General features: G+C 32.4%; 1 protein-coding gene across 40 annotated transcripts in view; it reads right to left on the reverse strand.

Moving 5' to 3' along the window:
• Positions 1–12,052, reverse strand: part of ZNF638 (zinc finger protein 638) — a 140,625-nt gene that overhangs the window by 12,095 nt on the left and 116,478 nt on the right. For all 40 annotated transcript variants that reach the window (XR_014841717.1, XR_014841708.1, XR_014841715.1 and 37 more), the window contains 5 exons: positions 10,102–10,230; positions 8,742–8,783; positions 8,100–8,234; positions 6,383–6,508; positions 3,264–3,301 (listed from right to left, as the gene is read on the reverse strand). Coding sequence is in view for 20 of the 40 variants with exons in the window: in XM_085018960.1 (XP_084875086.1) it covers positions 3,264–3,301; positions 6,383–6,508; positions 8,100–8,234; positions 8,742–8,783; positions 10,102–10,230 (470 nt within the window). In the remaining 20 variants the exon portion in view is untranslated. The remainder of the gene's footprint in view (positions 1–3,263; positions 3,302–6,382; positions 6,509–8,099; positions 8,235–8,741; positions 8,784–10,101; positions 10,231–12,052) is intronic.

Raw genomic sequence — 12,052 nt, forward strand, 5'->3', positions numbered from 1 at the left:
AAGACTAATGTATAAATTAAAATTTTAAGAAAAATTATTGATAAGAAATAGAGGAAATACATGGCAAGTATATACAACTGATCTTATTTCATCATGGTCCTCCCAAATCCAACATTTAAAAAGGTGTGTGATTCAACTATTTTCACTGACACAGAGATAGAATAAATCATTTATATATTAATGCTCTGGAGCCCATCATCTTGAAGAGCAACAAGGAAAATCTTAGCTTCTGAAGTCAATATACAGCATGCTATCAATACAAATTAAAGGTTAACAAATACATTCATTTAATTACATTAGAAGCAGCAGTTAGAAAAAGACACCAGAAAGTGATCATGCCATATCAGTATCTCAGTACTTTTTTCTCCTACTTTTCATGTAAGGAGGGGATGAGATATCCCCTTTGATACGCTTCTCAAAAGGTGGCCATATACTCTTTAGTTAATGCAAGAGAATTGTATCTGTGTTCTGAGACATTAGTAATATTTCAGAAGTTTTGAAAAAGTAAGTGCTACAACATCACGGTCTAATCTAAGAGCCAATAAACTATTCCTCCCTCCCCCAAAGATGGTAACTTTAAACTTCCAAAGCAGGAAACTTAAACACCAATGGCTGATTTTTGGTGTTCCAAATTCTTAGGACAAATCAAAATAAAACTTGCTGCCAAGCACAAATATGAGAAAGGTAAGAATAAGTTGTGAAATTCAGTTACAGCAATCATGTAAACACTATTTCCCAGAAAATAAGCTTTCATCGTTAAGTTATAAGACTCATTTCCAATAATAAAAATTAAATTCAAATTCCTGCCTTGTTACAGAACTGCCCATTAACCCTAAATGCTTTACAAATTAGAGCTATACAAAAATACCAATTTATTGGGCTAGAAGGATAATAATGGAGAATTTGATTTGTGGTTCTAGGACATGGTAAGTTTGTTCCCTTTACCACATTTAAAGTTTGTCATTAAATTTTAAAAGCTATTATCTTTTATACAACTTCAATCAGTATGCAGTTCCACAACTCAGAGAGCATGAACCTACTTGGAAAAATGGCTTAATTCCATATTTGTTCTTGTGCGTCAACCTTTTAAAATTACAGTGCTTTCCCCATAGGATTCATTTTCCAAAAATTAATGTCTAGATTTCTGGCTAGAAAGCTTCAGTGTTTATCAAGTTAGCTTGGAAAGCCAGTTTGAAATGTCAAATAAATGAAATTATTAACACCAGAGTCAAAAAAAAAAAAAAAAAAAGTCTTAAAAGATCAAAGAAAACATAATCATATTCTGAGAAATGGCACAAAAAAAGGATTCCAGGAAGGCTAGTTTCAAGATACAGGTATTTAATTTCCCACTCACCTGTCCTACTCCCATCCCTCCATAATAACCAGGGTTTCAAAGCTTTTAGAGAAGGTATACAATAAAAGCTGCCCATGGGAAGAAAGATTAACACCATACCAAACTCTCTCTGAGAAACTTTAGACTGAGACATTACACCGAAAATTAGCATTTATTTCAGAGGGTCACTGAATACTTCCCAACATTATTAATAAACTGCTGAAAATTTTATCTTGCATCCTTATTTAGAGCCTTAATCACATGATAAATAATGTTCACATGGCGGGGGGGGGGGAACACGACAATGAAAACAGGCAACACGTAGAATTTTATTAAATTATTAATATATCCATGTGAGATTTCTTTTAAAAAGGAAATACTTCACATTAATTATAAACAAGAGGTTCATATTCTGGCGAAATAGCACCCGCAACTGCCTTAAAACACACACACAGACATACACCCACCCAGCACTAATATTTTCTCAGGATTAGTTTACTCTAACAAAGAAAAGTGAAGTATTTTGCCAAATCCCACATCTTTTTTCTCTGATGTCACACATGACAGAAAAAAACTGATTGCAAAATGGGAATTGAAATTATTAGCACTAGAATTTTAAAAATTAATTTTATAAGATTAGATAACTATCTGTACATTCAGTTAGGTCAAAACAATGAGAGAAAATGATCAAAACACAGACAGTAACTATTCTTTCAGATGTGAAAGAAAACTGTCACAAGAAATATAAAAAATGGATTTTTGGAAGAGCCTACTTACTCACCAGCCAGTTATTGTGGCCAAACTGTAGGTCCATCTATACTACTACATGTGGCACTATTACTTATTCGGCCCTTTGTGAGCTTTTGTATCAAACTCTGCTGTTAGTATTATTTCTTAAGCATGTAAATACACTTGTTATGATGATGTGCCACTTAAAAAAATCTGTGCACATACAACAAACCTATTGCTTAAAGTTACCAATATATTTTAATGTACTCATAATCATCTTTATCATTTAAGAGTCTATAAACATTAGTTACTGAGAAGAAAAATCAGTTAAGACATCCTGTTTAATTAGGCAGTGAGTTAAATAAAATAATTGAACTTTCCATATTTAAACAAACTTCCAAATTCCGCTTTCAAATTGATAAGCTCTCACCACACTGACTAAGAAATAAGGTAAACCACTTAGAATAAAAGAGGGGAAAGAATTCTCAATCTGTAATGCCCAATGAAGAGCAGTAAAAGGGAGTTTATTCACTGGTGGGGCAAGGCTGGTATTGAAGGTGGTATTCATCAAGATGAGAAAGTCACTGACCAGAAGATACACTATTTGTGGTCAAAACAAGGTTGTAAGTTACTAGTTTGTATAGACTCTGAAGAACAAGCTTTCAACCTCTGAAAACATAACACAGTGTAAATATTATTTTGTTTTATACAAAAAATATATACTAAATATTATCTTTCTGGTTCTAAAAAGTCACTAAAAATTAAAAAGATTACACAAAAATATTAAAATTTACTACTGTGCTTATGCTGGAATAGAAAAATCTACTAGAAGAATAGAACACAGATAACAGAGTCAACCTGTTCAAGTCTTAGCAAAACATTTCATAAAGTCAAATTTATATATTTAATTCAAACTGAGTTTATACACTCACTTTTTATAACAAAATCAGTAAACACTGAAAGAGACCAAAAACAACCACAACAATGAAAGCCCCAGGTCAAAAAGAGCCAAAAAAGTTCCCAAAACAAAATTTATAATACTCATATACACACGAACAAAACTTATAATACTCATATACAAACGAAAGGATCATGAAAGATACGAACTTTTTGTTACAAATGAACAAGTTCCATTACATGTAGAAATAAAATTCAGTAACTGACCACATACCATAAAAATATTAGCAAACTTGCCACATACCTTTTATTTCCTAGTTCTGGGTCTTTCTCAGCTTCAGCCTGTTAATAACAATTCCACATTTTATTAGAGGCTATTCTACTGGATTTAAAATATTTAACCCATTAATGCAGTATATTTTCAGTTCTTAAAATGAGCTACAAAAACAGATCCACACCTTAAAAAGATATCAAAACAGCTAGTTTTCTGTGTCCACATAATTATCAGGTTCCAGAATATTTTTCTCATTTTTAAAGACCTTTAAGTAAGATTATACAGAATAAATGACATGCAGCAATTAATAAGAAAAATAAGTTTTCATAATGTTGACATAAATAAGAACCTTTTAAACTTTAAAAGCCTGGGAATACCACCTTTTGCTAAGGATAAAAATAACCTGAAATATCAACATCTTTTTTGTGTAATTATTATTTTAAAATATTTCTATTTATAAGGGAGACTAGTTGACTTAAAAAGCTTTACCTCAAAACATGTAGAAATGCTAGACAAAACTTAATAATAATCCTTTTAAACACATACCTTAAACACCAAGAATGTCCTGGGGCCCAAAATGAAAGGAGGAATTAAAATTCAATGCTTACATACCATGCTAGGATACATCACTGGACAAAAGAACAAAAATATCTGCCCTTTAGAACTTACATATGCTAGCTGAAGGCTTTTTCTGTAGGAATCATGTGTGCCATGTTGAGAATTACCTTTCTCTAGATTTTGTTAAATTAAAAACTGAGAATTGTACTATAAAGAAATTGACTAATATGTCTAGACACACTATCAATGAAATACATAAGAGCAAAATAAAGTCATTTCCAAATGACTTTTTTCAGTATGTATTCAGAAAGTTTACTGTCCATACATATTTTCTGGGAAAATTATTTTGACAATGTATTCTAGCAAACAAAAAGTAATCCAAGAGAGTGGGAAATACAGAATCCAAGAAATAACAAAAGTAACTCAGAAGAGCAATAAAAAGAAAATTAAAGGTATATAGGTGCTTTACAAAGCAAATGGCCATACATTTAAAATAGGGTGTCGGAAGAATAGCTCTAAGAAAAGAGCAGATTCTATTCAACAAATAGTAATTAAGTTATATGGCCTGAGTAACATGAAGACAAATCTTCTTTTTTCCTCTCAACAAGAAAAAAAAACAATTCCTAAACTGTATAGGAAAAAGCCATATCTAAATACTGAAAAAACAAAAACACAGCATCATTGTGAGAAAAGATTAGGGATTTAAGAAAGTCATGTCCAAATGTGCAAGTTACACACATACTACCCTACTTACGGACTCACTCTCATTACTGAATTCTGCAGTGACTTCATAATCAAGATATCAAAAACGCAAGTATTGATTTTCAGTACTTAGAATTAAGCCTTCATACTATACATGCATATTTCTAGTTACAGAATTAGGTTTTAATGTACTATACATGTGGAATTAACAAAAATGAGGGGAGAGTATTGAAGAGAGGGCAACATAAGATGTTAATTAAGTCATTATAAACACGGTAAATTTAGGACTTCCTGTCATGGCTCAACAGAAACCAGTATGACTAGTATCCACGAGGGCAAAGGTTCGATCCCTGGCCTCACTCAGTGGGTTAAGGATCCAGCATTACAGCAGCATAGCTTGCAGATGTGGCTTGGATCCAGTGCTGGTATGGCTGTGGCATAGGCCCCAGCTATTCAACCTGGGTCTGGGAACTTCCATAAGCCGTGGGTATGGCCCTAAAAAGAAAAAAAAAAATCTGGGGGCAGTATTCCATTCATAGTCTAGCTGAGGCTTTCATTACTTCTCATATAGACCATTATAATATCTTGAAATTAGTTTACCTGCCTGTACTATCCAATTTATTACTTGTTGAATGGATATAATGGACTTAAGTGACATACTCAAGATAACAAGCTAGGTTATCAGTGGTGGTGCTAATTAGACTTCAACAATAAGCCAAATGTGCTCTCCAAATTAATTTGCTGTAACAATAAGGTTAGGTAAGGACTTTTGAAGTAGAGCAATAATTCAGACAGAGGTTTCATATAATTTCCACTTGTCTCATTTATAAGAATTTGGGGAGCTCCCGCTGTGGCACAAAGGATTGAGAATCTGAATGCAGTGGCTCAAGTCCCTGAGGAGGCTCAAGTTTGATTTCCAGCTCAGCGCAGTGGGTTAAAGGATCCAGTGCTGTCACAGCTGCGGATCAATCCCTGGCCCAGGAACTTCCATATGCCCTGGGTGCAGCCATTAAAAAAAAAAAATTGGGACTGTTTCTGGAAGAAAAATTTCTAAACAGTCAGTGTTTACTGTAATTCTGCAGAGTTGAAAGTAATAACTTGAAACATATCAAAACCAAAAAAAATTTTTAAAATACAATGTTCTGCTGAGAAAAATTGCTAAAAACTTTACAAATTTTTCTGTTATCAGGTTAAACAAGCCATTCAAATTTATGCTTAAATCAGTACCTGTCATGATGCATTTACTTATACGTGCTTTATTTAATTTGGATTTAGAAAGTGGATTTTTCTTTTTCTTGAGCTAGCACAAGATTTTTGGCCAATTAACAAAAACCATGCCAACACCAATCATAAGACTCTATTTACCTCCTGCTATTAAGATAAAATAAAACAATTAGATAAAATATCTGAATTTGAATCTAATTCTTTCAAAGGTGAACTATTCATAGTTTTTATAAAGATTATTGCTGTGTGAGCCAAGAACCTGTAAAATCTTATTTCTTATAAAAGAAGAGAGTTCAGCAGGAGGAAGTCAAAATGGACTTAATGTAGATTCTGCATCCTGGAAGTAACCATGTTATATATACAGAATCATGCTGAGCATATGTCCATTTTAAGTATCAAAGTGAATATGCTACCTTTCCCAAAATTACCTCCATTTATTCTCATTTAGACAAATTTATACTGTTCTCTAAACCATGAAAACGGCAATAGTAATTGAAAAATAAATTTTTTAAAGAAAAGAGTATCTAAACTCAGAACCAGTTTGACTACTGCCCAAGAATAATTCTCGAAATTACTTTCAGTGTATATCTTCCAGCTATGGGAGAATGACCTATATGTTTCCTTCATTTCACAAAAGCACAAAAAATGGCACAAAATGATCTTACCTCTGATGAGTCCATCTTTGGAGATAATGTGCAAGTCAATACATGGTCACCTATGTTCTGCGGATTTTGTTTCAGAAAACTGTACATTGACTGAGCAGATTCAGGACTATCTAACTGAAGAATTGCCTTTGGAGAAAACAAAAAAGTATTAATAGCTCTTTAAAAAATTCAAAGTAAAATTACTATATGATCCAGCAATTTCACTGGTTGATATATTCCCAAAAGAACTAAAGCTAGGACTCAGTCAAGTATCTGTACACCCATGTTCATATCAGTATTATTTAAACAGCTAAAAGGTGGAAGCAACCCACCTGTCAATCAACAGATAAGTGGATAAACAAAATGTAGTATATGCATACAATGGAATATTACACAGCCTCAAAAAGGAAGGAAATTCTGACATATTCTACAATGCATGCTGGAAAACATTATGCTAAGTGAAATAACCCAGACACAAAAGGACAAAAGTTGTATGATTCTACATATATGAGGTTTCTAAAGTAGTCAAATTCATAGAGACAGAAAGTCAAATAGTAGAATGGTGCCTGTCAGGAGCTAGGAAAAAGGAGGATGGAGAGTTACTGTTTAATAGGCAGGGACTTTCAGTTTGTGAAAATGAAAAAAGTTCTGGAGATGGGTAGTGGTGATGGCTACATAACAATGTGAATATACTTAATGTCACTGAACGGACAAACTTAGTTAAAATGGTAAGTTTTGCTATGTATATTTTTCCACAATAATTTCTTTAATTTTTAAAAATAATACATTTTTCTTCCAGATTTCAAATATGTGACTACAAAATGGTTAGTACTCATTTCAAAGTAAACAAGAGAAAACATCCTTAAAATACCGCCAAGTCAAGGCAAAACTGAAAGAAATAGTCGGTATTTTTAAAAACAGAGGGATTAAATATGTCTAAAGTAAAGGCTGCAAATTCCTTAACCATGTGTTATTTCCCTTCCATCCTATATCACACTACTTCTGAAGTACCAAAGATGTTCTATATATCAGTTAGAAGCATGTGAAAGAAATCATGCTTCTTGGTTAACTAGGTATTTTTTAATGAAGCAAATACTGTCACCTTGCTATAAAATCCTTCCTATCTTTCTAGGTAATATATGTGATTGATAAAAATCTAATTTTAATGGACACATATCTAAATTAAATAGAAAAGACAGGGCATAGCAAATGTAGAGAGGATAACAATTTCTTTTAAAGAAAGAAGCCAAATCATCAAAGTAATAAGGAACGGTCATTTTCTACATCTTTCACTTATAACCTAACAGAGTTAAGAGTTATCTCTATGTGTTTTATGGCTGGAAAGGACTTCAGAAAAACCTGGTTAACAAGCTTTCACTTACAAATAAGAACTAAAAGTGTAAACCAACTTAGCTAAGGTCACAAAGGTAGTTAAGGTTAGATGAACTTAAATCTAAACTTCTAAACATGATAATGCTCTTTGCACATATCACCCTTCTCTTATGCAAGTTTTATTTCCCCTTAAAACAAGAAGTTCATTTCTTCCTTCCCATCATAGCCCAGGAGAAAATATGATAGTATAACATAACTCTGCTAAGAGGCTGAATAATGTTTATAGATAGGTGCTTCAGTTCAGAAGCTGAATTAAAAGTTGCAGACCATAAGAATACACGGTTCAGTATATATCCCCAATAGAACATAAAATAAACATAACATCAAATAGGAGGGACCTTGTTACCTTGTTTTTATTACTCATGTACATGTGGTGGTCCACTCTTCCAAACTGAAGTCCAATACAAAGTACACACTGAAGTCCATCTTCTGGTAAGTTATCGAGATGAACAAATCTATTATAAATTGTATCTACATTTGCCTGCATTTGTTTTTTAAGAGATAGCATAGAAAAAGAGAAACACAGCTGAAATACCAAACTAAGCATAGATTAACAACAATTTAATTTTTCAGATGTCAGGTGATATCCTCTCCCAAGACTAAGAAAATGACTTATTGATATGAGTACGGATGAGTTCTTAGCTTTAAATTTAAGTAATCAGTGAAACAATATACAGTATAAAAAAGGAAGTATAATCTTTTTTCTTTTAACATAATATTTATCCCAAACACTTAATATACCCAACATTACTCAAGCCAGTTAATGGCTCCAGTATCTAAAAAACAGTTCACATTATGGACTACTTTACACTTTCTTATTTTTACCAAGAGAAGGCTGCTCACCTGACATTTCTGTTACTACAATATTTAAAAATTAGTGCTAAGATTTTTCCGATTTTTCCTTAATTCTTAACAGATGAACAATAAAACAACAAAATGTTTTTATCAATTAAACAAGTACACAAAGGCACTTAAATGCCCAACTCACCTCTGGGTCATTTTCTCTAATCAGGGTTGTAAATATAGCTTCCTAGAAAGGCAAAAAATAGAAGAAAATTGAAGATATATAAGCTCTTTTTAATTTACATATTTAATCAAGATTTGTGATAAAGTAACCCATATGAATAAGCATTTAAGAATTATTCCTTATGATAAGGAGTAAACAAAGTTCTATTCCATCAAAAATCTCTCCCTCTTCCTAAACAAGATACCTAAGTCCCACCCTACCCATAGACTTTAATCCTTCCTCGTCCCCAAGTGCATTAAAGAAAGACTAATGAAGTGGTACCATTTAGGGGAAAGACACTCAAATTCACATACAAAGAATAAGAAATTTAATTTAGTAGACAGTAAGAAAATTCTAATTACTAAGAAATTTACCTAGGAAAATAGAGGATGAGGAAGAAGAGAGATATAGGCTAGTTAAAACAAACAAACAAACAAAAAAACCCCACAAGGTATTGATTGAGTGTACAGCGATTTGGTGCTGCTGAATTATAGAGGCCAAGAGTGGCATGAGATAAGGATGTCAAAGCTGGGAGAAGCTAGCTGATGGAAGGGTTAAATGTATAGAAAAGGAACTTCATCTATGAGACTATGGTTCTTAATTTTTTTTCTTTTCAACACTACTAACATATATAAACCATCCCCAGCAATTACATCACATTAGAATGATTCTCAATGGTAGGCTTTGTCAAAATACATGCACTTCCACCTCCTCTTGGAGATTCTAATATCTCTGCTCCATGGCTCCTAGCAGTAAATGTTTATCAGCCACACAGAAAAAATGAAGGGTTTCTAAATCAATTGAACATGAATAGATTCTAATTTTATGCCAGTCTTATGACTCTGTGGAAAAGGTTTGAGGGAGACAAAACTGAAGGTAGAAGATATAAAGAAAAACTATTTTAGTAGGAATATTTAAGAGGTGAAGCAAATGGTGAATGGGATGAAGAGGGAACAAACTCCAGAAATATTTAGAAGTTAAAACAGACAAGAGCTAGTGACCAACTGGTTGTGAGAAATGAGAGGAAAAAATTAAAGATAACCTCTGGGATTCCAGTTCAGATACATAATGGCAGTGAGATAAGAATAGGGTTCTCTAAAGACTGTAGTTTTCAACTCTTATTTCCATTCCAACATACATGTGGGAGTGGATTCCCTCAATTTGGAAGTAACTCTCAAACATGAGATGGGAGACCATGGAGAAAAAGGAAGATGCTTTCTCAGTGTTTGAGAGAAATATGTCACACAAAGAAGAAAACTAGAAAACGTAACCAACTATAATATATCTGAGTTTAAAATTTAAGTAATATTCTAGTAAATATGACGGTAAGTCTATTATTTACCTCGTCTTTTAAATTCATGTTTTCAGGAGCCATACTTATTGAGAGTTGATTTCCATCCATTGATATTGGGAAGCAGGTATAAAATTTTACCATAGAATCTGCAGATTTTCTATTTATTTCTATAAATGCCTTTTAAAATAGAAATTACAAGAACGAAAAAATAAATGTCTTATTTAAGTTACTTTTTCTTGAAAAAATTTAATACTCAAGAGTCAAATGAACTGAATAACCTAGAAAATATTTTAAAATAAAAAATGCATTCCTTAGAAAGGTGAAGTCAATAGACTCAGAGCATTACAACCATAACCAAGAAATAATGAATGAATGAACTCATAAGGAAATACTAGAGAGAAATAAGAAGGGACTTTGTAGTAAATGACATTAAGGAAAATCTTATCTATCTTATTCATCATTGTACCCTTAGTACCTAGAGCAGTATCTAGCATGTAGCAGACATTCAATGAACATCTATTAAGTAAATTAATTTAATGACTGACAAAATATGAGAAATATGTGAAATGAAAAAACCAAAGAAATGTGTAATGACTGACAAGCTATTTTTTATTTTGTTGTTTTTATGAGTATAAAAGCGTAGCTCCAAATATTTTGGTTTTAATTTTCATGCCTGGGTAAGCAAAAAGATTGAACATTCTTCCACATGTCTGATAATTAATGAGGTGGAAATATTCCATATTTTTGTTTATATTGTTATAATTTTAAAAAGTGAATTATCTGTCATTTTATTTTCCAATTTATTTGTCACTTTTAATATTTCATAGCATGCTTATATGAATCTTGTTTCCTATTTTACACAAATATTTTAAATTATTTATGTCCATTTTGTTTTGTTAATTTTAGTTTCACGTTTTAAATGTTTATATGACTCAATCAGATATTTTTTCCATATAACATATAGAAAATATTAAATCTCCAAATACTTAATACTACTACTCAATTTTTAATAAAAACTGGGCATATAATAACCTAGATTTTCTGTATTTGGATTTTACATTTATCTACATACACATCTATTTTGGTATATGATACAAAATTTGAATGATTCACCCTCAAATTCCCACAATTTCCCCCATTTCAGTGTACTGTCACATAAAATTCTTTGATTAAAAACTACATTCTTGGAGTTCTCTGAAGGTCTAATAGTTTAAGATTCAGCATTGTCACTGCTGTGGCTTGGATTTGATCCCCGGCCTGGAACTTTTGCATGCTGTGGGCACGGCCAAAAAAACAAAAGCATTCTTTTTCATTCTTGTTCACTTCTAAACAATACAAATAATGCGCTTTTTAAAAAACCAGCTTTACTGAAATATAGTTTATATATCATACAGTCCACTTGTTTAAGTGTAAATTCAATAGTTTTTAATATATTTATAGGTTTTTCAACCATTCAAATAATCTACTTTTAACATAAAATGAAATTGCATGTAACTACTTAACACTTACTCTCCCCTCCTACTTTGTTTTCTTAAGCACACTAGCTCAACTCTCAAAAATTTCTAGTGGTCACCAACTCCCTTCTATTGTAAGAACACTACTTCCCACCATTCTAACAGTGTTGTTTCCATTATTTAAACTTCCCCGAAATTTTTACCTCCTATAAAGTAACTTCCACAAGTTGTTCTTTATTAACAATACATTTTGTTTTAAATTTACAAAAGCAGAGTTCCTGTTGTGGCTCAGTGGTAATGAACCTGTCTAGTATCCATGAGGACACAGGTTCGATCCCTGGCCTCGCTCATTGGGTTAAGGACCTGGCGTTGCCATGAGCTGTGGTGTAGGCTCACAGATGCAGCTCAGATCTGGCATTGCCGTGGCTGTGGTGTAGGCTGGTGGCTGCAGCTCTGATTCAACCCCTAGCATGGGAACTTCGATATACCAGAGGTGTGGCCCTGAAAACAAATAAATAAATAAATAAATAAAATTACAAAAGCAA

The sequence above is a fragment of the Sus scrofa genome, chromosome 3, assembly GCF_054392235.1.
Source record: "Sus scrofa isolate SSC_HxYL_T2T_F1_AM1 chromosome 3, Sscrofa_HxYL_maternal_Yorkshire_Landrace_v2.0, whole genome shotgun sequence".
In the NCBI taxonomy this organism is placed as follows: Eukaryota; Metazoa; Chordata; class Mammalia; order Artiodactyla; family Suidae; genus Sus; species Sus scrofa.